The sequence below is a fragment of the Phocoena phocoena genome, chromosome 6, assembly GCF_963924675.1.
Source record: "Phocoena phocoena chromosome 6, mPhoPho1.1, whole genome shotgun sequence".
NCBI lineage: Eukaryota > Metazoa > Chordata > Mammalia > Artiodactyla > Phocoenidae > Phocoena > Phocoena phocoena.
This window is the reverse complement of record NC_089224.1, coordinates 18,672,623-18,698,430: the sequence shown is the minus strand read 5'-3', so window position 1 is coordinate 18,698,430 and position 25,808 is coordinate 18,672,623. Positions and strand designations below refer to the sequence as shown.

The 25,808-nt window shown below is 36.8% G+C and overlaps 1 protein-coding gene across 1 annotated transcript in view; it reads right to left on the bottom strand.

Moving 5' to 3' along the window:
- LOC136124998 (zinc finger protein 420-like) overlaps positions 1-11,814 on the bottom strand; it is a 96,013-nt gene extending 84,199 nt beyond the window's left edge. Inside the window, 5 exon segments of the mRNA XM_065879857.1 lie at positions 1,008-1,100; positions 8,819-8,945; positions 10,934-10,992; positions 11,457-11,565; positions 11,770-11,814. Coding sequence (XP_065735929.1) covers positions 1,008-1,100; positions 8,819-8,945; positions 10,934-10,992; positions 11,457-11,565; positions 11,770-11,814 — 433 coding nt within the window.
- Between the last annotated feature and the right edge of the window lie 13,994 nt (positions 11,815-25,808).

Below are 25,808 nucleotides of genomic sequence, written 5' to 3'. Positions count from 1 at the left end.
TTTTTTTGTGGCCACACCACATTGCACGTGGGACCTTTGTTCCCTTGATGAGGGACCAAATCCATGCCCCCTACAGTGGAAGCACGGAGTCTTAACCACTAGACTGCCAGGGAAGTCCTGAGATTACAATTTTTAAGGTCACTACTTAAGCCAAAGTACAACTTAACTAAATTACTGGGAGAAAAATACACTTATTTTAAAAAATAAAGGAAACAGGCCTATTACCGAAAAGAGTTTCTGTAACATTATACATAAGTTTGCATTATAGAAGCAATGGACAGTCAATCAATATGAATGGGCTAAGGTCAACTATTAAAAGAAAATGTTATTAGACCGTATCAGAGACATACCTAAAATTAATTTGGAAAATTAGAAATAAAAAATTGTAAATGAAGTAAACATTTAAAAATAATTCAGGACTCATTGATCTTAGTTAAGGTTCAATTCAATTTTTCAAAGTTAAATTCAAGGTTTAGCATAATGCCAAACAAAGCCTCATGAGTATTATTTTGAAATTTGATCAGCTCATTATTAAAACATGTCATAAAGGTGCTATAATCAATATGAAATGGTACTAGGGTAGAGATAATTAAACAGGCTAGAGAAACAATAGAGAAACCAGGAGCAAACACATAATTTACTGACTCTTGATTTCTATCTAAGGTAGCAGTGCATAAAACTGAAGAAAATTACCCACATGAAAGATCAGTAAATTTTATGTTTGAATGGAAATGCTTATATCATTCATATTTAAAGTTACTATCTACGTAGGTGGATTTCTATCTTCCATTTTACTGTCTGCAAAGTGAGAACATCAATGTGCTTATATTTTATCCCTTTTCTTACACACTCCCTTACTACATCATATTAGGTCTACTCTTTCTAAACTTCAAGATATAAGTCCTCAAAAGGGGAAGCATTTAAACAATTTCCTGGTGTCCACCTCTAAGTGACCACTTTGGATCCTATTTCCCCTGGAGACCTGTCTACTGTACTCAATAACTCACCTGCATGGCTCTTGCTTAGAATCTCTTCCTCTAACAACAATGGATCGTCTTGCTCCAACTTGACGATTACATCTGGTTTTGTTAAACAATACCCTGCAAATGGGAAATAATTTAGGATTTGGATCAGCTGCATTGGCTTTAATGCATATGAATGTGAAGGAAGGAATAGTTCTAGGGAGTAGCATAGTTATGGTGCTCATTTGACCTTTCCTTTGGAGAGGAAACTACAATGTTGTTTTTTCTGAATCTAAAAAGAAATTGATCTCCTTAAACCCCTGAATCATAAGGATACATAACATTGAGTCTACAGGTACAGAGGTTTAAATAAGGTTCTGCATAGGAACTTCCAGTCATGGCCATGATGGTGTAAGAGGAATAATGGTACATGCCAAACAACCGGAAACCATACAAAATCAATGAAATAATGACCTTTAGGCATTATACACTGGACAATGGTACTGGAAGACAAGGATCTCTGAGAGAAGGGAAGAAATAGAATTTCTAGGTTATGGTACAGGAAGAAGACACCGAATCACAGCCTGCTGATCTCAGTAACTACAGAAGGCAATGTTGGGAGCTCAGGAAAGCCAAAACAATTAGAATTTCTGGAGTAAAATATTTCAGAGGAAAGAGGTACACTGAGAGAGAAGCAGGAAGCTCCAACAGAAAGGTCACCTTGAGTAAAATTTGTATATTCATATAAGAAAACTTCCAACAGTGGAGGAAAAGAACCCAAATGCAATAGGTGGAAAAATTCCCAAAGCGTAAACACAGACAGGATGTTTAGAAAGAGTGGAAAGATCTTCTAATACATGTGGAATACATGAGGTATTAGACACTGTTCACAAAAGGGTATTATTGTCCCACTACTGTGACCAAATTAGTCCTAAACAAGAATGCTCTAGACCTCAAATAACAAGCAAACATTGAATTAATTTAGTTAATTTGCTTAATTACAAGCCAGCACTTAATGGATTAAAGTTACTCCCAAGTCATTTACTACCGCCCCCCCAGGAATGCCCCAAAGTATTTAAACAAACACAAGACAATCTAGCAGCCAACAGTGTAAAATTCACAGTATGCATGCAGCACACTATCAAAAGAGACCAAGTATGAAAAGAAGGAAAACATGATTCACGACAAGGAGACAAGTCAATCAATGGGACAGAAGAAGAAATGTAACCTGAGATTAAATTAGCCTCCAAGGACGTTAAAACTGCTATTATTAATACATTCCACATGTTAACGAAGATAGAGAAAACAGGAACATGGTGAGAAAACAAAGTTATAAAGAAAAGTCACAAATTGGAAGTAAAGGCAGGAAAATATATCACCTGGGGGAAAAAACACTGGAAGACTCCAAAAGATTTTGTGCTATGGATTACCAATATTTACATTAGAAATAAAAACTGACACATCTCTTTAATAAGACATCTAGGTTCTCCCGTGCTCCTGCTCTATTCGTTCTATCATGTCCGGCCACGCAGTTACTTGAAAACTCCATTGTTTACTTGTGAATGGTGAAAAAGGCTAATATCTTAGTGTCATCATCACAATTTTTGACCTCAAAGGCACTCTGAAACGTCACTGGCCTCCTAGGTCAAAGGACTATACGGTCTTAATAAACCTGCCACATTCAGTGCCTCCAAGAATTCCCCATAAATTTCAATGGGCACCCGGCCAACTGAGCACTCTACTAAGTTGTTGTTCTGGGATGATATATGAAAGATTGCACTTCTAACCAATTCCAAGATGATTCAAAAGTCTTTAATATTAGAATAGCAGACATTTCTGTTCCCCTTTGATTTATTCTAAATGGCAGCTTAAAAAAAAAAGTCAATATGCCCAAACATAAGATTTTCAAACTGTTTATACTTATCTTACACATTCAGTGTATCATTCACCTTACCAACTTTCTCAGCTAAAAAAAGGATCCAAAATTAAATATTAAGTTTCAACAGCCCCCAAATCAAATGAGGCTCCTCTTCTCTCCCCAAACCAGTTATTTGGAATTTTGAGCGAACTCAAACAGAACTCAGAGCGCTAGTATATATCGAAAAATATAATGACTTTTTAAGACAAACAAATAAATAAATGAACCCACTGCCAGCTGACCTGATCTAAAAGAAAAGTTAAAATAAGTCATTTAGATTTAAACAAATGATACAAAGTGTAAATTTGAATCTACACAAAGAAATAAAGAGAACTGTAAATGGACGATATGTAAATAAAATATTGTTCTCATTTTAAAAACATATTGAAGTGAAAATAACACTATAAGAAGATAATGCATTATGGGGATTACAAGATATGTAGAAATAAAATCAATAACAACAATAACACAAAGGATGAAAGAAAGTGAAAATAGTCTGTTGTAATATTCTTATGACATAGTTGAAGTAACAAGTATTACTTGAAGGTAGACTGATACTTCAGAGATGTATATTTAGCAACCACTAGAAAACAAAAAGTACATTTCATAGAAGCCAAAAGTGGGTAAAAGAGATTCATTAAAAATAAGCACAAGAAATTCCCTGGCAGTCCAGTGGTTAAGACTCTGTGCTTCCACTGCAGAGGATGTGGGTTTGGTCCCCGGTAGGGGAACTAAGATCCCGCATGCCACATGGTGTGGCCAAAAATTAAAAAACAAAAAGCACAGAGAAGCCAGGGAAAAGGAAAGAAAAATAAAGACAGAAAAAAACAGAAGGTATCAACCACAAAGATAACATTAAATATAAGTGATGTAAACATTTCCCTAAAACACAAAAATTGTCAGAGTGAATAAAAATCAAGACAACCTTGCTGTCTCTTAGAAACCAACTGTGAATATAAAGACAAAGATAGGTTAGAAATAAAAGGACAGAGAAAAGTATATATCATACGAAGCACACAAGAAGCAAATGAAAGTCTGACTGACTATACAGTACAAAATTCAGAGAAAGAAATATTACCAGGGATATCAATAAAAACTTCAAAATGCTAAAAGGGAAAATCCACCAAGAGGATGTAATAACCCTAAGTGGTTTACTAAAAAACAGAGTTTCAAAATGCATGAAGCAAATCCTATTAAAAAGGAAAGACGATATAAATAAATTAGACTTGGATACGCACATTCCTTTCTCAATATTTAATAGAACAAACAGATAAGATATTAAAAGGATATAGAGGCTTTAAGCAATACAATCAGCCCACTGGAACTAATCCCTATCTAGAAAAAATACCATTTTCAGTCACATATGGAATATTCCCCAGGATCATATGTTAGGCCCTAAGACAAATTTCAATACATTTAATAAGACTGAATCATGCATGAAATATTATCCAGAGTAACACACAAAAAAGGATATAAAAATTGTAACAGTAAGAAATTACGAAACAAATATTTAGAAAGTAAACAAATTCTACAAAACCAATGGATCAAACAGGAAATTACCAGGCATTTAAAAAAATATCTTGGATTAAATGAAAATAAAAACATAACATCAAAACTTGTGTGATGCAGCTAAAGCAGTTTTCAAAGAAAAATATAGCGCCTTATGCTTACATTAAAAAAGTAAAACCAAGTCTCAATTCATGAGCTTAAATTTTATCATAAAACAGCAAAGAAAGGAAGGGCAAGGTAAACCAAATCAGTATAGAAAACCCTGAGGATTCCAAAAATAAATAAAGCTCCGAAAGCTAATAACCAGGTTCAACAAGGTTGCAGAATACAAGGAAATATGCAAAACCCAGTTGTATTTCCATGCACTCGCAATGAACAAGCCTAAAATGAAAAATAAAAACAATTTCATTTAAAAGAGCATCAAAAAGAATACTTAAAATAACTTTAACAAAAGTATAAAATTTGACCACTTAAATCTATAGAATATCATTATAATAAATTTTAAAAGTCCTAAATAAATAGAAAAAAAGTCCTAAATAAATAAAAGTCCTAAATAAATAGACCACTTAAATCTACAGAATATCATTATAATAAATTTTAAAAGTCCTAAATAAATAGAAAAAAACTGTCAAAGTCATCCATAAGGGTTGGAATCTCAATGTTCATGGATCAGAAGAGTTAATGTTGTCAAGATGGCAATACTCCAGAAATTGAGCTACAGATTCAATGGAACCACTAACAAAATCACAGCTCCTTTCTTTTACAGAAATTGACAAAGAAAAAAACTGGAGAGCTCACACTTTTCAATTACTCTGTTTACAGAAAACACTACTGTTTCTCATTTATATTATTGTCTCTACTCACAGAATACTTATGTATTCTCAATACTACTTCACTGCTGGTCACTGAGTGTGTAGAGGTTTTTCCCACTACCAAGCAACTCTGCAACACCAGCAAGGTGTTCTACATTCAATTCAGTTCTGACATATCCACTTGGAGTTTGCATCGGATCTCACAGGCTAGGGGTTGAGTCCACAAGACTGCCTCGCCTCACACTTCAGATGCCAATTACAAGCCCAGGTTACTACCTGTGCTACTGACCAACTAGCTATAAATGGGAGGTTCCCACATCCTGGCCCTGAGGTTTAATTTGCTAGAATGGCTCACAGAACTCAGGAAAACAGTTTGCTTACTATTAATAGATTGCCAGGTTTATTACAAAGCATACAACTCAGAAACAGCCAGACAAAAAAGCTGCATAAGGCAAAGCTTCCATGCCCTGTCCAGGAGCATCAGCCTCCCACCACCTACAAGTGTTCACCAACAACAAAGCTCTCTGAACCCCACAGTTCAGACATTTTTATGGAGACTTGATTATACAGGAATAATTATTATTAGTAATTAAGTCAATCTCCAGCCCTGCCCTCTCCCTCCCTGCAGGTCAGGGGATGGGCCTGAAAGTCCCAACTCTCTAGTCACTTGATTGGCATTCTCGGCAACAAGCCTATATCCTCAGGGGGTTTCCAAAAGTCACCTCAGTAACATGAACTCAGGCATGGTTGAAAGGGGCTTGTTATGAGTAAGACACCTCGATCTCTCGTATCACTTTGAAATTGCCAGGGTTTTAGAACTCTGTGCCAGGAACAGGGATGAAGACCAAATATATCTTTCTTATTGTAAATCACAATACTGTACTATACTATTAAGGTAGTACTGGTGTAAGAATAGACACATTAAGAATAAAAACAGAGAACAATGGAGAATTGAGAGGCCAGAAATAAACCCTTAAATTTATGGACAGTGGTTTCACCAGGAGTAGATTTCATCACAAGAAACCACTTTCTTTGCTTCTTCAAGAAGCAACTCCTCATCCATTAAATTTTTATCATGCGATTGAAGCAATTCAGACATATCTTCAGATTTTACTTCTAATTCTAATTGTTTCTGCCACCACATCTGCAGTTACTTCCTTCACTGAAAATTTGAAACTGTCAAAGTCATCCATAAGGGTTGGAATCGACTTCTTCCAAACTCCTGTTCCGGTGGATATTGTGACCTTTTCCCATGAATCACAAATGTTCTTAATGGCATCTAGAATGGTCAGTCCTTTCCAGAATGTTCTCAATTGACTTTGCCCAGATCTATAGAGGAATCACTATCTATGGCAGCTATGTTTACAAAATATATTTTTTAAATAATAAGACTTGAAAGTCAAAACAACTCAACACATGGGCTGCAGAATGGATGTTGTGTCAGCAAGCATAAATATACTAATCACATTGTACATCTCCATCAGAGCTCTTGAGTGACCAGGTGCATAACCAATGAGCATGTTTTGAAAGGAATCTTTTTTCTGAGCAGCAGGTCTAACAACAGGTTAGATACTCAGTAAAGTATTTTGTCAACAGATGTGCTGTCATCCAGGCTTTGCTGTTCCACTTACAGAGCACAGGCAAAAGAGATTCAGCATAATTTCTAAAGGCCCTAGAATTTCCAGAATGGTAAATGAGCATTGGCTTCAACTTAAAGTCACCAGCTGTACTAACCCCTAACAAGAGAGTCAGTCTGGGCTTTGAAGCTAGGCATTGACTTCTTCTCTCTACCTTTGAAAGTCCTAGATGGCATCTTCTTCCAATGGAAGAGTATTTCATCTACATTGAAACTCTGTTGTGTAGTGTAGCCACTTTCATTAATCATCTTAACTAGAACTTCTGGATAACTTGCTGCATCTTTTCCATCAGCACTTGGTGATACCCCTTGAACATTCATCTTAAGAGAGACGGCTTCTTTCCTTAACCTCCATGAACCAAACTATACTAGATTCAACCTCTTCTTCTGCAGCCTCCTCGCCTTCCTCAGCCTTCACAGAATTGAAGAGAGTTAGGGCTGTGCCCTGGATTAGTATTTGGCTTAAGGGAATGTTGTGGCTGGTTTGACTTTTTATCCAGGACACTAAAATGTTCTCCATATCAGCAATTGAGCTGTTTCACTTTTTTATCATTCATGTGTTCACTGGAGTTAGCACTTTTATTTTCCTTCAAGGACTTTTCCATTGCATTCACAACTTAGCTGACTGTTTGGTGCAAGGGGCCTAGCTTTCAGCTGATCTCGGCTTTCAAGGTGCCTTCTTCTCTAATAATCTCTAGCTTTTAATTTTAAGTAAGAGACATGCAACTCTTCCTTTCACTTGAACACCTACAGGCCCCTGTAGGGTTATTAATTGACCTAATTTCAATATTATTGTGTCTTAGGGAATAGGGAGGCCTGAAGAGAGGGAGAGAGATGGGGGAATGGCCAGTTAGTGGAGCAGTGTGAACACACACAATATTTATCAATTAAGTTTGCCATCTCATATGGGTGCAATTCATGATGCCCCAAAACAATTACAATATAACATCAAAAATCACAGATCACCATAACAAATAAAATAATGAAAGAGTTTGAAACGTTGTGAGAATTACCAAAACATGACACAGAGATAAAGGTGAGCAAATGCTGTTTGAAAACTGGGAGCAATACATGTGGTCAGACCCAAGGGGTTGCCACAGATTTTCTATTTGTAAAAAATGTAACATCTGGGAAGCCTAATAAAGTGAAGCACAGTAAAACCAGGTGTTCTTATAGGTACAAATACTTGCCGTGAGACCCAGAAAACCACAACTAGAGTCTTTACACAAGGGAATGAAAACATGGACTTAAATATCTATAACACCTTTACCTATGATAGCACCAAACTGATAAGGACCTCAGTGTCTTATGAACAACTGAAAATACATGGCATAGAACAAAACACTACTCGTCAATAAAAAGAATAAATACAGATACACACAACAAACATCCATGAATCTCAAAAGAATTAAGCTAAATGAAAGAAGCCATACAAAAAAATAGTACACAAACTTGTATGTGAAATTTCAAAAAAGGCAAATGTATTGAAATAGAAAGTGGATCAATAATTATCAGAAAATGGGTGGGAAGAGAGGACTGACTGAGAAAGGAAAATTTTCATGTGATAGAAATAATCTGTATCATGATTTTGCTGGTACAGCTGTACACATTTTTCAAAATTCACTCAATTATAAACAGAAACTTGCTGAATTTTCTTTTTTGTTAATTATACCTCAATATAGGTAATTTTTTTTTAAAAAAAGAAGCAGCAGAGGGGCTTCCCTGGTGGTGCAGTGGCTGAGAGTCCGCCTGCCGATGCAGGGGACACGGGTTCGTGCCCCGGTCCAGGAAGATCCCACATGCCGCGGAGCGGCTGGACCTGTGAGCCATGGCTGCTGGTCCGGAGCCTGTGCTCCGCAGCGGGAGGGGCCGCGATGGTGAGAGGCCCGCGTACCGCAAAAAAAAAAAAAAAAAAAAAAAAAAAAAAGCAGCATAAAATCACATGCACTCTAGGCAGACTTGCATGATAAAGTAGGCTCACCTGATGAGACAAGGAGGCTGTAGTTCTCCAGCATCACATCTCTGTACAGGGTCTTCTGAGCAGAGTTCATACACTGCCACTCCTCCAGGGTAAACTCCACAGTCACGTCCCTGAATGACACTGATGTCTGTGAAAGCACATTTCTCATCAATCTGAAGAATTCAAAATTAGGTGACATGGAAAATACCTCTGGAAATAATTCCTATCAAGTTTATGGTTAAAAATGTAAGACAAAAACTGAAAATCTTTTCATATTATCAAAAATATCTGACAGTATACTCTTTATATGCAATGTCCTAGGGAAGCAGGCATTTTCATACATTTGGCTCTGCCTTCAAAATCCATTCAAAATTTGATCACTTCAAAGTACAGCTGCTAACATCATCATTTTTTGAAAGGATTACTGAAAGAGCCTGCTAACTCTTCTGTTTTCACCACTGTCTCACTAGAGTCCATTCTCAGAGTTATATTTTAAATTATAAGTCAGGTGATGCACTTTCTCACCTCAAAATTCTCTAAAACACCTAGTAAACAGAGATAAATATTGAATTCATAGATTAGGAGGTTCAATATGGTGGAGGTATCAGTTCTCCACAAAGAGAGCTATAGATTCAATGAAATCATAATTAAAAGCTTACCAGGTTTTTTTAGATTCAGAACCTAATTCTAATATTTATGTAAAAAGGCAAACATCCTAGAATATGAAAACCATTTTGAAAAACAATAAAGCTGGAGAGCTGATATTACTTGATTTCAAGACATACCATACAGCCACCTCTAGATAGTGTGTGATGTTAACAAAAGTGAAACACACAGATCAAAAGAAGAGAAAGTCTAAAAATGATATATACAAACATATGTGCACACACACATTTCTTTAATTTAGGTGTCTGGGCAATTCAATGGAGAAAGTATATTCTGACAAAAAATCATGCAAGACTAAAAAACTCCACTAGAAAAAAGTAATAACAATAACCTTGATTCATTCTTTGAACAACAACAAAAAATTCAAAATGATCACAGACCTCAATGAGTCTGCTTTCTGCTTAGATTTTAGAGTCAGAGGAACGTATCACCTATCTAAAAAAAGAAACTGACAGCTGGTTTAATGAAGTGGGAACCAGCAAAATGGTTGAGTGTATGCTCCCTCAACTCAGTATTTAGAATACACTACCTGTACAAATTTCCAACCCATCCTCAGACTCTGAAATTCTAGATTTATGACAGGGCCAAACAGCAACACATTTGGTTGCTTTCTGATCAGCATTCCCTGTATTAAGTAAAAAATTTAAATATATGAAAACAGAAATTATAGATATAACAAAACAGATATAAGAGAATACAATCAACAAGGTTATGAAACACATTTAAAAACAGATAAAAATGTACAATTTTCTCTGAAAATGTAGTAATTAAAAAAATAGAAAACCAGACTAGATCTATGATTGTTTAAATAAAGTGATTCAATAATCTACATCTACACAAAAAAGCAGATGTACTCACAAAGCCCAATTTTAGAGGTAAGTTTAAGGAAATATATAGCAGGTGATTTTCTCATATGAAATAGAGAGAGAGAGAGAGAAAAAGAGAGGAAGGGGGATAGGAGAAAGGAAAGGGGAAGGGAGGGGAGGGGAGAAGAGAAAAGAGCAGGAAAGTGCCCTGAAAAGACTAGCACAACCGAGATACCACAGTTGGTCAGGTATACAAGAAAACAAAATTATAGGCTAATCTAGTTTGTCAATACAGGAATAAAAATTCAAATATGATATTAGCAAAAAGATGTCAGTTACAAATTTAAAAACAAAAACAAAAAAACACATCCATGAGCAAATAGGGTCTACACAGGAATTCAAGAGTAAGTTAACATTTTAAAACCCATTTCAGCTACATCTAATATTTGTAGATTAAAGAAAACAAGCTATACCTTTACTCCAAAAGATACAAAAAGGTGTTCAATATAATTCAGTGTAGATTCATGACTCAAGTAAAATCTTAAACCGATTATAAAAGAGAAATAACTTACACTGATAAAGGATGTGTAACACAAGCTGAGAGCAATCTGAAATCAAGTTAAATCTATCACAGCACAAAGTAGCTGATGAATAAAGAGCTCACCTTGGATATGTTCATTTTCGGTAGTTTTTGGGACAGTGTAGAGGACGGTGAAGATTCAGCTAGGGGGACAAAAAGAGCAAAGGGTCAGGACACCTGGCCTGCCTTACAGTTCCTACATTCACCTCCCAATCACATCAGCAGTCCAGCTGAGAAGCAGCCTCCCTACAGCATCTCTTTAGCCCTTGAAAAGGCAAAGGAAAGACCCTGTGGAAACACCATCTGTCCACCTACCAGTCTGAAATGATCACGGGGCTTAAACCTACCACTCTCATTTGGTAAAAATAATTTTGTCCATTGATGTAAATTGATTTAATTAAATACAAACAAAAAATGAACAACAGATGATTGAAGTGCAGCCAAGGATGACACTACTTCATTAAAATTAACAGTAAGAAAAAGAGACACAGGCTGCATCTTTTACCTATTTTTCTAGCAAAACTGTTTACCCCTTGAGTTAGAGAATCCACAGAATGCCCAAAAAAAAGGATGCGGTGCTTTATGGCAAAGTTTTAAAAATTACTACTTTCTAGTGGGCTGCAGTTGCTCAAAAGGGACTCTTGATAAGTTTCGTCTGATGACTGAACGGTATGAACGACCGTTCGACTCCTGGCTCTGTCACATTCCGGGTGAGGCTGGAGAAGTGACCAGCGCTCTCAAACTCAGGACCACCTCACCCCCCTGAGACTCAGATCTGCTTTCTGCTTAACGTGTGTTTAAAGCAGATGCTCATACCGCTATCACGAGATAATTGCGAGGCTTATGTAAACCACCCAAGGAAAACAACAAAGTGTCTTCTGAACAACAACATCTATTATCACTTTTTCGGCGGTCAGTACCTGGCACTTGGCTCTTTTTCCAAATGACCCATATCGAATTCTCATAACAACGCCATGAAGCAGGCATTATTCATAGCTTCCTCTGCAGACCTGACTCGTCCCCAGGTTACTTCTTCCGCCCACAGTACCGGTGACACTGCTGTAAACGACCGGGTCTCTCCCGCTCCAGAGGAGGGCTGCCCAGCACACCCTCCTCCCGCACTTTCTGGCCCGCTCACGGCCAGCGTGACCACCGCGCTTTCCCTCCCACTGTCCGCCCCGGCGTCCCCCCGTCAGATGCAGGCGGGGCCGGGCATTCCGTCCCCACACGCACCGTCTCCGCTCCTAACAGGTCTCAGCTCCACCTGCCCCCGAGACCACGAGGCCAGAACCGGGATCACCCCACCCACCTTCCCAGGGCCGAGATCCAGGCACTGCGGCCCCGCCTGGGACGGAGGGCGGCCCGAGACGTACCACTTCCGCCCCCGCCACAAGAATGCGGCTCTCAGCAAAGCTCCAGGCCACGCGAAGTCCCCGTCCCGGCTGCGCAGTTCTCGCACATGACACCCCGACAGAAACGCTCCACAATCTTCCCCGCTCCAGACCTGTGAACTCAAAAGGGAAGAGGCGGGGCCTAAGTTGCACTTGCGCAGAGGGAGCCCCTAGAGACCAGGAGGAAGGTGGAGGGGAGAGACTACATTTCCCTTCGCTCTCTGCGCGCTCTCTAAACTGACTTTGAACAGAGCAATCGGTTTCCTGCTGCTGGGTAGAAATATGGGAGAAATGCTTGTCCAAGGGTCCACGGTGCCCAGAGACGCTGGATCGGGTGTGTCACACTGTGGGTCTTAGGCCATCTTCATACCTGGCGTATGTGGAGGTTCAAGGGCAAAACTGGGAAAGCTCATGGCTGAAATCAGATTGTCCAAATTGCTAAATCCCTATAGTCTTGAGAAAATGTCCTCCTAATGGAATAGAATTTTCTGTCTGTGCATTAGTTAACCTACTTGCCATCATGTGGGCTTCCTTTGTAAAGGACAAATAGCGTATTTTTTCAAAAGTGAATTCACCAGTTTATTCATAATGGAACAGATATCTTTTTTCATTTTTTGCAATTTTGAAACCAAGCAGGACCCTGCAGGGCCCTGATAGGAACAAAAAGCTTTCCCTGTCCCCTGCTTTTTTGCAGGCAAAAGACTTCAGCCTCCCAGGCCATCCCTGAGTTCCAAAGGGCAGATTCAGACAGTTACTAATAGGGGAAAGAATGGAATGTAGAAGAAAGGTGGAGCCATCAAAAAACCAATAGTGCAACTATAAAGCAGGGACCTCGTTCCTCCTCAAGGGATATACATAACAACATATATTTCAGTTCCTCTGAAGGAACTAAGGCCACAAACCAGGGCTGCAACCCCGCTGGAGGATGGTAGCTTCAGGTGGAGCACAAGATTCCTGAACACCACCCTGTTAGCTCACCACCAACCACAGTAACACACCCTGTAGCTCTTGCCTGAAATTTTACCTATAAAAACTCTTACCCCCAAATCACCCAGGAGTTTGGGTCTTTTAAGCATGAGCCACCATTTCTCCTTCCTTAGCCTTTTCAATAAAACTTTATCTGCTCCAAACTTCCTTTTGGTTTCTTTGGCTTCACTATGCATCAGGCACACAAACTTGCTTTTGGCAGTGATTTTCTACAAAAAAAATCCTTGAACTCCAAGTGTTAAAGCTAAATATGACTATATAATAAACTGATAACCCAACCAAGTATGTTTTATGTAGACTAGATGGCCCTCCTTATGACATAGGCCTAGCAAAATACTCAATATACTTTGCAACTTTTCATACACCTGAAATTCTGGGCTGAGCAAAGCTGTTGAAAAAGTATTATTCCTTCACACTTTATGGAGCATTTCCTATTTTCTTTATCATATATAAATGTATTTCAACATTTTGTATTAAATTATACAAAAACACAGGATCCATTTAGTCAAAAGAGTAGTGCTTGATGGGATAACTGGATCAACTTCCTACTCTCCATCTCCTTCCCAAATGTAACCAGTGTTAACTGGTTAACTGGTGCTTAACTCTGACTTTATTCAGTGCAGACCACTAGAAGAATACATTTTTCAAAAAGGAATTATTCTTTTCTCTGACTTATTTACAACTTGTTTTGATCCTCAGTTAGGGTATAATCATGTTGGTAGGTCAAATTATTTAGAATTACATCATGCCATTTCTTGGCTGCATGATATTTATTGGACGGGTATATCTTTTTTTTTTAAATAAAAATCTTTTTCATGGATGTTTAGTTTGTTCCAATTTTCACTACTGTAAATGTGCACTATATATTTGTGTCTATACTTCTTTTCATGTTTGCATTATTTCTGCAATACAAATTCTAAAATATAGAATTGCTAAATTAAAATAGATGTGTAAAAATTGGTAGATGTTAACAACAAGCCATCAAAGAGGCTATGCTGGGCTTCCCTGGTGGCGCAGTGGTTGAGAGTCCGCCTGCCGATGCAGGGGACACGGGTTCGTGCCCCGGTCCGGGAAGATCCCACATGCTGCGGAGTTGCTGGGCCCGTGAGCCATGGCTGCTGAGCCTGCGCGTCCGGAGCCTGTGCTCCGCAACGGGAGAGACCACAGCAGTGAGAGGCCCGCGTACCGCAAAAAAAAAAAAAAAAAAAAAAAAAAAAAAAGACGCTATGCTAGTTTATGCTCTCACTAGGATTTGTGAAAGAAAAAGCTGTTCTGACACTTAGTAAAACAGTAAGAAAGAATTTTTTCAAGCAGATTGCAGTAGGGGAGAGAGATCAGGCTCCAAATACAGCAAAGAAAGGTAGGGATTTATAGCTGATGAGCAAAGTGAGGGAATACATGGGTAGAAAATGACTAGAGGGAGATTTTAAAGGTAGAGGGATTCTTACTAAACCCGAACAGGACCTAACAGGATTCTTGCTAAAGAGAGTCCAAGGCCTTAGATGTCAAAGGTGAAGGATGAAGATCAAGGATGAGGATTCTCTCTAAATTGACTTAGCAGGATTCTTGCTAAAACTGGACTATGTACGCTTGTTAAGAATGGGATAGATACGGAATGCCAAGGTCAAGGCCTAGTGAAAAAGAGACCTTAGAGAAGCCTGACTAACGTTTGGTCAAGAAGGGAGTTTAGGTCTCATTACATGAGAGTCCCAGTTCCACCATCCTTATTCCAATGTTGGATTTTGTCATTCACTGATAAATAGTTATTACAGAGGCTAATCAAATTGACCATTCACATCTACATATTTCCATTGGACATTTTCTTACTGTATGTGTGAGTTACAAGTACCGATTTTTTTACAAATATGTTCTGAAACAACTGTCCTCTTTCTTATTCTGGAAACCAACTTCTATTACATATAAAATTCCATTCGGTACTTGGATCTATTGATAGACTTTTTGTTGTTGCTGTTGTTCTCTTGGTCTATATATTAATGCACCATTTACGCAATATGTTAACTATTTTAGCTTTCTTATAGATTTAACTACCATGTAGTACTAATCATATCTTTGGCTCAATTTTCAGAATTTCTGTAGCCATTCTCAGAAGCTATCATCAAGAGAAACATTAGTATAAGTTTCTAGGGCCAAATCCCTAAAATAATAACGTTGAGGTTCTGATTAGGATTATATTAATACTTATGAATTTAAGTGAGAAATGATATCTTTACAATAGTAAAATAATAACATTATCCGGTTTGTAATAATATAATTCTGGCCACTATATATACTCTCTCTTCTTTAAATCCCTTATGCAGCTTAATAGTTTTCTATACATGGAGGTATATATAGGTAAACATTTATTAAGTTCTTTCAATTTGAATCTTATAACAGTAAATAAAACACTCTCACATATGGTATAACAAGTAATTATTCGCACATAGAAGAGATGCTGGTTTCGATATATTAACAATGTTTTTCCTTCATTCTCTAATTTATTTTAAAACTAATTTTAATATTAATGATCTTGGACTTTCATGGACAAAATGACAAGTTACTCATTTTCAATATTTATCATTATTTGTCCTTCTATTATGGGCTGAGTTGTGCCCCATCCTTCAAATTAATATATTGAAGCCCTAACCCTGAGTACCTTAGTATGTAAGTATTGGGTTGGCCAAAAAGTTTCTTGGGCTTTTTCCCCAGGATCTTATGGAAAAACCCAAACAGACTTTTTGGCCAACCAAATATATTCAGTTAGGGCCTTCAGGGAAGTAATTAAGTTAAAGCCAGGCTGTTAAGGTAAGCTCTAATCCAACCTGCCTGGTGTTCTTATAAGAAGCTTTGGATACACAAAGAATGCATACATACAGACAAAAGACCATATGAAGATACAATAAGAAGCCAACACTAAGAAAGTCCCGGAGATCTAAAGCACAGTATAGTGAATATAAACAACAGTACTGTATTACAGTCATCAAACTTGCTAAAAGACTAGATCTTGATTATTCCTACCACCAAAATGAAATAATAATTATGCGACATGATCAAGGTGCTAATTGTCACTACAATGGCAATCATACTACAATACATAAACCTATCAGATCAACATCTTTTACATCTTAAATTTACATTATGTTAAATGTCAAATATATTTCAATTCAAATTAGGAGGTGAACATTTGCAAGCCAAGGAGAGAAGCCACAGAAGAAACTAAAATTACTGACACAATGATTATGAATTTCTAGCCCCTCAGACTGTAAGAAAATAAATTTCTGCTGCTTAAACATCCAGTCTACACTATTTTGTTAAGGCAGATATAGCTCATAACTAATACAATTTCTCTAATGAATTAAAAATAATTAGCGCAAAAATGCTGGTGGAGCTATATTAAATAAGCCATAATAGACCATAATGTAAAGATTACCAATAGAGATAAAGTAGAGATAAAGTGTATGTGTATATATATACACACAAATACATATATATTTCCTATATTATACATATTATACGTAAAATATCTTTTATGTCTATTGATAACCTGCTGTGTGACAGCTATTATTCTAGATGCTGGATTGGCAGTAGGGAAAAAGAAATTAAAATCCCTCTACTCTGCTCTTGGGTTTGTGTTCAGGATTGGTGTGGGGAACCTATTAGTTGGAGTCACAGCAAGAGAGCAAGGGAGTATGACAATAACTTGACAGAAGTGGCTACCAATTTGGTGCTGCTCCCTTAAGTTAAAATGTTTGGTCACAGCCGGCCCTTCATTCAGGACGAGATAGTCCAAAGATGAGTCTTGCTGTCATCTCACTTAACAAATCTTAATGGCAAAACACAAAGAGATCAAACCATTTACAAACAACATATATACATCTCAGAACCAAGCTGAAGAATAGTTATATGACTGCAAAATATCCACCACCGAATGAGTCTAAAATCTAATTAAAAATGAAGAGATTGGGGCTTCCCTGGTGGTGCAGTGGTTAAGAATCTGCCTGCCAATGCAGGGAACATGGGTTTGAGCCCTGGTTCAGGAAGATCCCACATGCTGCAGAGCAACTAAGCCTGTGTGCCACAACTACTGAGCCTGTGCTCTAGAGCCCGTGAGCCACAACTACTGAGTCTGTCTGCCACAACTGCTGAAGCCCATGCGCCTAGAGTCCATGCTCCACAAGAAAAGCCACCTCAATGAGAAGCCCGGGCACCACATCAAAAAGTAACCCCTGCTCGCTGCAACTACAGAAAGCCCATGCACAGCAACGAAGACCAAATGCAGCCAAAAATAAATGAATAAATAAAATTTATATTAAAAAAAAATCACCAGATTAGTAAAGACTCAAGAAAATGGGACCCATGAGGAGCAAGATAAATCAATTAAGATTGTTGCTAATCATACACAGGTGTTAGAATTAGGAGAAAGGTTTTAAAACAGTTATTGTCACTGTATTCTGTACATTCACAAAGTTAAGTAGAGGCATGGGAGATAAAAGATTCAAATTGAACTTCTAGATATAGATGAAAACTACAGTGCTTGATGTAAAATATATAATGAATGGGATTAACAGCACATTATGAATTTCTAGAGAAAGGACATAAGGGAATGAAACAGAGAGGAAAAAATTAACAATGAACAACAAATGGTAGAAAAACTTCAAGTGACCAGATAAATATGTAACTGGAGTCCTTGCAGGAGTGTGAGGGACATGGGAGAGAAAATTTACAGAAATAATGCATGAAAAAATTTCAAACTGTAAATCTATATATCCATGAAGCTTAATGAATCTCAATCATAAGAAACATAAAGCTTCACCAAGGTATATCATAATCAAATTGCTCAAAATCAGTGATAAATATAAAATATTAAAAGCAGCTGGTGAAAAACAATTTTTACAAGGAAGGCAAGATAAAGATGACAAATTTCTTGTCAGAATCAACATAAGAAAAAAAAAGGAAAAAGACTAAAATAAAAAGGAATACAAAGAAACAGGAAATACAGGCCATTCAAAGGAAGAAAATAAGGCAGGAGAAAGGATCCCTGAAGAAACACAGGCATTAAAATTAGTAGGCAGTCTTTAAACAACTGTTTCTACTATGCTCTAAGAGCCAAAGGGAAACCCAAAAGAGAACTAAAGAAAATCAAGAAAACTATAAACAAAATGAAAATATTAGGAAAGAGATGAAAATTACAAAACACAAAGAACCAAATAGAAATTCTGGAACTGAAGAATTCAATAGCTGAATTGAAAATCCACCAGAAAAGAATGATAGCAGACTTGAGCCAGCAGAAGAATCAGAGAACTTGAAGACAGGTTATTTGATATTATCCTGCCTGAGTGGTAGAAACTAAAAAGAAAAAAGAAAATAAAAAAGTAGAGGGATTAAGGGAACAATGGAGTACCATCAAGTGTACCTATGTATGCATTATATGAGTCCCAGATGAAGAAGAGAGAAAAGAGCAGAGAGATTATTTGAAGGATGAGGGCCAAAAATTCCCAAATTTGAGAAAACATAAATATGTACAAATTCAAGAAACTCAATCATCTACAAAGAAGGTAAAACCAAAGAAGCCCACACTGAGATACGTTAAAATTAGACTGCTGAGAGACAAAGACAAAGAGAGAACTTTGAAAGTAGTAGGAAAAAGTGACTTCTAATGTAAAAGGCATCCATCCTCGTTAAGATTATCAACCAGTTTCTCAGCAGAAATCTTGGAGGCCAGAAGGCAGTGGATGCTATATAGAAAGTGTTGAAAGGAAGGAAAAATTAAACCTTGTCAACTGAGAATTTTATATCCAACTGAGAATTTTATACCCAGAAAAAATATCTTTATAAATGAAGATAAGAAGATATTAACATATTCCCTGTTAAACAAAACCTGAGGGAATTCATGATCACTAGACCATCCTAAAAAATGCTGAAGGGACTCCTCCAGATTATAATGAAAGGACACTAGTTTGAAGCCATATGAAAGTAAAACGATCTCCAGTAAAGGTACACACATGGGGAAATATTTAAAAATTATGATTTTGGTTGTAAGTTTACTCTTTATTTTCTACAGGATTTAAAAGAAAAATGCATAAATGTCATTATAAAACTGTGCTGGGCTTCCGTGGTGGCTCAATGGTTGAGAGTCCACCTGCTGATGCAGGGGACACAGGTTTGTGCCCTGGTCCAGGAAGACCCCACATGCTGCGGAGTGGCTGGGCCCGTGAGCCATGGCCGCTGAGCCTGCGGGTCCGGAGCCTGTGCTCCGCAACGAGAGGCCACAACAGTGAGAGGCCCATGTATCGCAAAAAACAAACAAACAAAAAACTGTGTTAATGAGTACAGAGTTTAGAAAGATGTAACTTGTGACATCAGCAACACAAAGTGGAGGGAGATGGAACTGTAAAGGAGTAGTTTTGCGTGCAATTACATTTATATTGTTTCAACTCAAAATACAGTACTATAACTTTAGGAAGCTATATGTAACCCTTATGGTAACCACAAAGAAAATATCTGTAAAAAGATTTAGAAGGCATTCAACACACGTGACTACAAAAAATTAAGTAAACACAAAGAAGGTAGTTATAGACAAAATGAGTTACCACAAAAAGCCATAAGAATTACAGAAGACAATTTATTTATGGAAAAGTAACAAAAGAATCATTTCTTAACTGTAATTAAATATAAGTGGTTTAAAATTCTGAAGCATAAGACATAGTTTTGCACAATCGATGTTTACAAAAAGGATATACTATATACAGCAGACTCACTTTCGTTCTATGGACACGCATAAGTTAAAAGTGAAAGGATAGAAAAGATATCCTATGCAAATAGTAACCAAAAGAGCTGCATGGCTACATATTAATATCAGAAAAAATTGACATTAAATCTAAAACTGGTAAAAGAGAAAAATAATGACATTATGTACTGATAAAAGGAATAGGGCTTCCCTGGTGGCACAGTGGTTGAGAGTCCGCCTGCCGATGCAGGGGACACGGGTTCGTGCCCCGGTCCGGGAAGATCCCAAATGCCATGGAGCGGCTGGACCCGTGAGCCATGGCTGCTGAGCCTGCGCGTCCGGAGCCTGTGCTCCACAACGGGAGAGGCCACAACAGTGAGAGGCCCGCGTACTACAAAAAAAAAAAAAAAAAAGGAATCTTTCACCAAGAAGATATAACAATTACAAATATGTACATGCCAAACCTCAGAGCTCCAAACTAAGAGATGCAAATGTTGATAAAATTAAAAGGAGAATTAGACATGTCCACAATTACAGCATGAGATATCAATACCCCACATTCAATAATAGAACAACCAGACAGAGGATCAATAAGGAAACAGAAAACTTGAACAACCCTATAAAACAATTAGACATATATAGAACACTAAAAGACATATATAGAACACGCCACCCTGAAAGTGCAGAGCACACACTTTTTTTCCAGTGTACATTGAACGTTTTGTGTAATACACCATAAGTTACCTTACAAAAAGAACAGAATAAAAAAGGAAGAAAGTCTATGTGAACTACAGGATACCATTAAGTGAAATAATCTACACATAATTGTGGTCCCAGAAGGATGAGACAAAGAAAAGGATATAAAGTATAGTTAAGGAAATAATGGCTGAGAACTTTTCATCTCTGCAGAGAGATTTGGACATCCAAGTTGATGAAGCTCATAAGTCCACAAACAGATTCAACCAGAGACATCTTCTCCAATGAACATTGTGGTAAAACTGCCTAAAATCAAAGACAAAGAGAGAGTTTTAAAAGCAATAAGAAATAAAAAAGCATTACATGCAGGGGAAACTTTTTTTTTTTGAGGTCAGAATTATCCTCTTTCCAAAGCCTGATAAGGACATGACTAGAAACAAAAACCACAGACCAATACTCCTGATGAATATAGATGCAAATCCTCAACAAAATACTAGCAATCCAAAATCAGTCACAATAAAAGGAACATACGCCCTGATAAAGTGGGATTTATCCCTGGAGTGCAAGGAAGGTACAAAATATGCAAAGTAATAAATGGGATATACCACTTTAATTAATCAAAAGTTAAAAATCATATCATCTCAGTAGATGCAGAAAAAGAACTGTACAAAATTCAAAATTCTTTCATGATAAAAACTCTCAACAATTGGGCGTAAAAGGAATATCCCACAAAACAATAAAGGTTGTATATGACAAACCCACTGCTAACCTCATACTCCACAGAGAAAGTTTTAAACATTTTCCTCTGGAATCAGAAACAAGACAAGGGGCCCACTTTCACCCATCCTTTCAACAATGTATTGGTAGTTCTGGCCAGAGCAATTAGGAGAGAAGAAGAAGCAATAGGCATCCAAATTGGAGGGGAAGAAGCAAAATTGCCTTTTGTAGATGACATATTATATGTAGAAAATCCTAAATACTCCCGTGCAAAAACTGTTTAGAACTAATAAACAAATTTAATGAAGCAACAAGATACAGAATAAATATACAAAGAAATGCAGTATCGTTTCATTATGCTAGGAAACAACTATCTGGAAAAAAAATCCCATTAAAATAACACCAAAAATAATAATACTTAGGAATGACTTTAACCAAGGAGGTGAAATTCTGTACACTGAAAATTATCAGACTTTGACAAAAGAAACTGAAGAAGTCATAAATAAACTTAAAGATATATTTCTGGATTGGAAGAATTGTTATTGTTATAATATCCATACTACACAAAGCCATCTATAGATTCAACGCAACCCTATCAAAGAGTCAATGACATTTTTCACAGAAATATAAAATTGCTAAAATTAATCTGGACCTACAACAGACCCCAAATAGCCGAATAAATCCAGAGAATTTTTTTAAGTTGCAGACATGACACTTTCTGATATCAAACTATACTAAACTACTATATTAATCAAAATAGAATGGTACTGGCACAAAAATGGACATACAGATAATGAAACAGAATTGAGAGTCCAGGAAAAAACTCATGTATGTATGGCCAACTAATATCTGAGAAGGGAACTATGAATATACAACAGTGAGAAGATAGTCTCTTCAATACATAGTATTTGAAAAGGTGGATATTCACATGCAAAATAAGGACACTGGACCATTTTCTTAAACCACTCACAAAAATTAACTTGAAATGTATTAAGACTTAAATATAAAACCTGAAATCATAAAACTCCTTAAAGAAAATGTAGAGAAAAGCCTCTTGATTTTGGTCTTGGCCATGATTTTATGTGTACAACACCAAAGCACAAACAACAATAGCCAAAACAAACAAGTGGAACCACATCAAACTTCTGCACAGCTTCTGAACACAGCAAAGGAAATAACAAGAAAATGAAAGGCAACTGACAGAATGGGAGCAAATATTTGCAAACCACATGTGATAAGGGGTTAATTCCAATATATATAAGAGATTCATACAGCTCAATATAAAATAATAATAATAAAAATAATAAATAAATAATCTGGTTAAAACATGGACAAAAGACCTCAAGAGACATTTGTTTCCACAAAGAAAACATACAAATGGCCGATAGAAACATGAGAAGTTGCTCAATGTCAGTAATCATCATTGTCAATCATCATCAAATGAAAATCGAAACCTCAAAGAGATATCACCTCACACCTGTTAGAATGGCTATTATAAAAATGACATAAATCACAGCAAGATCCTTTTTGACCCACCTCCTAGAGAAATGGAAATAAAAACAAAAATAAACAAATGGGACCTAATGAAACTTCAAAGCTTTTGCACAGCAAAGGAAACCATAAATAAGACCAAAAGACACCCCTGAGAATGGGAGAAAATATTTGCAAATGAAGCAACTGACAAAGGATTAATCTCCAAAATTTACAAGCAGCTAATGCAGCTCAATAACAAAAAAACAAACAACCCAATCCAAAAATGGGCAGAAGACCTAAATAGACATTTCTCCAAAGAAGATATACAGATTGCCAACAAACACATGAAAGAATGCTCAACATCATTAATCATTAGAGAAATGCAAATCAAAACTACAATGAGATATCATCTCACACCAGTCAGAATGGCCATCATCAAAAAATCAGGAAACAATAAATGCTGGAGAGGGTGTGGAGAAAAGAGAACACTTGCACTGCTGGTGGGAATGTAAATTGATACAGCTACTATGGAGAGCAGTATGGAGGTTCCTTAAAAAACTACAAATAGAACTACCATACAACCCAGCAATCCCACTACTGGGCATATACACTGAGAAAACCATAATGCAAAAAGAGTCATGCACCAAAATGTTCATTGCAGCTCTATTTACAATAGCCAGGAGATGGAAGCAACCTAAGTGTCCATCATTGGATGAATGGACAAAGAAGATGTGGCACATATATACAATGGAATATTACTCAGCCATAAAAAGAAACGAAATTAAGTTATTTGTAGTGAGGTGGATGGACCTAGAGTGTGTCATACAGAGTGAAGTAAGTCAGAAAGAGAAAAACAAATACCATATGTTAACACATATATATGGAATCTAAGGGAAAAAAAAAAGGTCATGAAGAACCTAAGGGTAAGATGGGAATGGAGATGCAGACCTACTAGAGAATGGACTTGAGGATGTGGGGAGGGGGAAGGGTAGGCTGTGACAAAATGAGAGAGTGGCATGGACATATATACACTACCAAACATAGAATAGATAGCTAGTGGGAAGCAGCCGCATAGCACAGGGAGATCAGCTCAGTGCTTTATGACCACCTAGAGGGGTGGGATAGGGAGGGTGGGAGGGAGGGGGATGCAAGAGGGAAGAGATATGGAAACATGTGTATATGTATAACTGATTCACTTTGTTATAAAGCAGAAACTAACACACCATTGTAAAGCAATTTTACTCCAATAAAGATGTTAAAAAAATGACAGGAGATCACAAGTATTGGCAAGAATGTGGAGAAAAGGGAATTTTTGTACACTGCTGGTTGGAAAGTTAAATTTGTGCAGCCACTGGAAAACAGTATGAAGGTTCTTCTAAAAATTAAAAATAGAATTACCATATGATTTAGCAGTTCCTCTTCTGGGTATCCATTCTTAACGGTAGAATTACTCTCTCAAAGAGATATCTGCTCCTCCATATTCTTTAAGTATTATTTACAATAGTCAAATCATGGAAATAACCTATGTGTTCATTGATTGATAAATGAAAAAAGGCAATTATATATATATAATACATAGCTATATAATTTATACATATATATAAAACTGAATATTTTCCAACCATATAAATACGTGCCATTTGTGACAACATGGATGGGCCTTGAAGGCATTACGCTAAGTGAAATAAGTCAGACAGAGAAGATGCATACTGTAGGACCTAACTTTGTAAAATCTAAAAATCCCTAACTCATAGAAACAGAGAGTAGATGGTATTTGCCAGAGGCAGGTAGAGAAGGTGGGTGGGGTAGGTGAAGGTACAAACTTCCAGTTATTAGATGAATAAGTTCTAGGGGTATAATATACAGCAATGTGACTATTGTTAACAGTACTTTACTATATACTTGAAATTTGCTAAGAGAGTAGATCTTACAAGTTATCACCATGGAAAACAGTGATAACTATGTGAAGTGATAGATGTGTTAACTAAACTTATTGTGGTAATCATTTCACAATATATACATATATCAAATCACCACATTGTACACCTTAAAGTACATAATGTTATTTGGCAAATAAATCTCAAATGATCTGGAAAAAATAGTGAACAATCTTTTCTCAGTGAAGGAATTGTTCACCACACTGCTCTACATGGAAAGAAGATCTGTAAACATATTTATACAAATATTTCTAACAGAGCTCATGTGAGGACTGTATTATTTTAAAGAATAAATGTGTTCATCACCTCACTCAACATGTTGCTGTTTAAATGCATGTATATAAAAATGTTTCGGAGTACTACTTTCATGTGAATTTGAAAACAATATTTCAGTGAAAGATTATGTCCATCCACTTGCCTGCATTTAAATCACTATTAAAGACACGTTTGAACATTTTTCAACTAACTTTACTAGCGTGCAAATTTTAGAACAGTGTTATTTCAATGAATATTTGCCACATTGGTCTGCATGGTAAACATTAAACACCAATGATATAAACATGTTTCTAAAAGTGCCACTTTCTTGAGAAGGTGAGCAAAAGGGTATTTCAGTGAATGAATGTGTTCCCCATTTGAATGATTATAAAATAGTGTGTTTAAAGAGCCAAGTATAAAAGATGTATCTAAGAGTGCTATTTCACCTCTAGTTATTTCAAGTGATAGATGTATTCACCACATGTAATGGAGGTAAAATTATTTTACAGACACAGTATAGAAGATGTTTCTAAGAGTGCTTCTTGCTTGGGAAGTTGAGAACAGTATTTTATTAAGGAATAGATATGTTCATCACAATGTATTGCTTGCAAAACAGTGTTTAAAGATACAAATTTAAAAGAAATCCTATATTGGCCTCAATGCCAGAGTGCCAGGTCAACAAGTCATCCATTCTGTGCATCCTAGGCATCCTAGATTTGGGCTTGGTGTCAGGCTTCCTGGTCTTCCAGCTGACCATCTTGGGTGTCCTGGGCATCTTG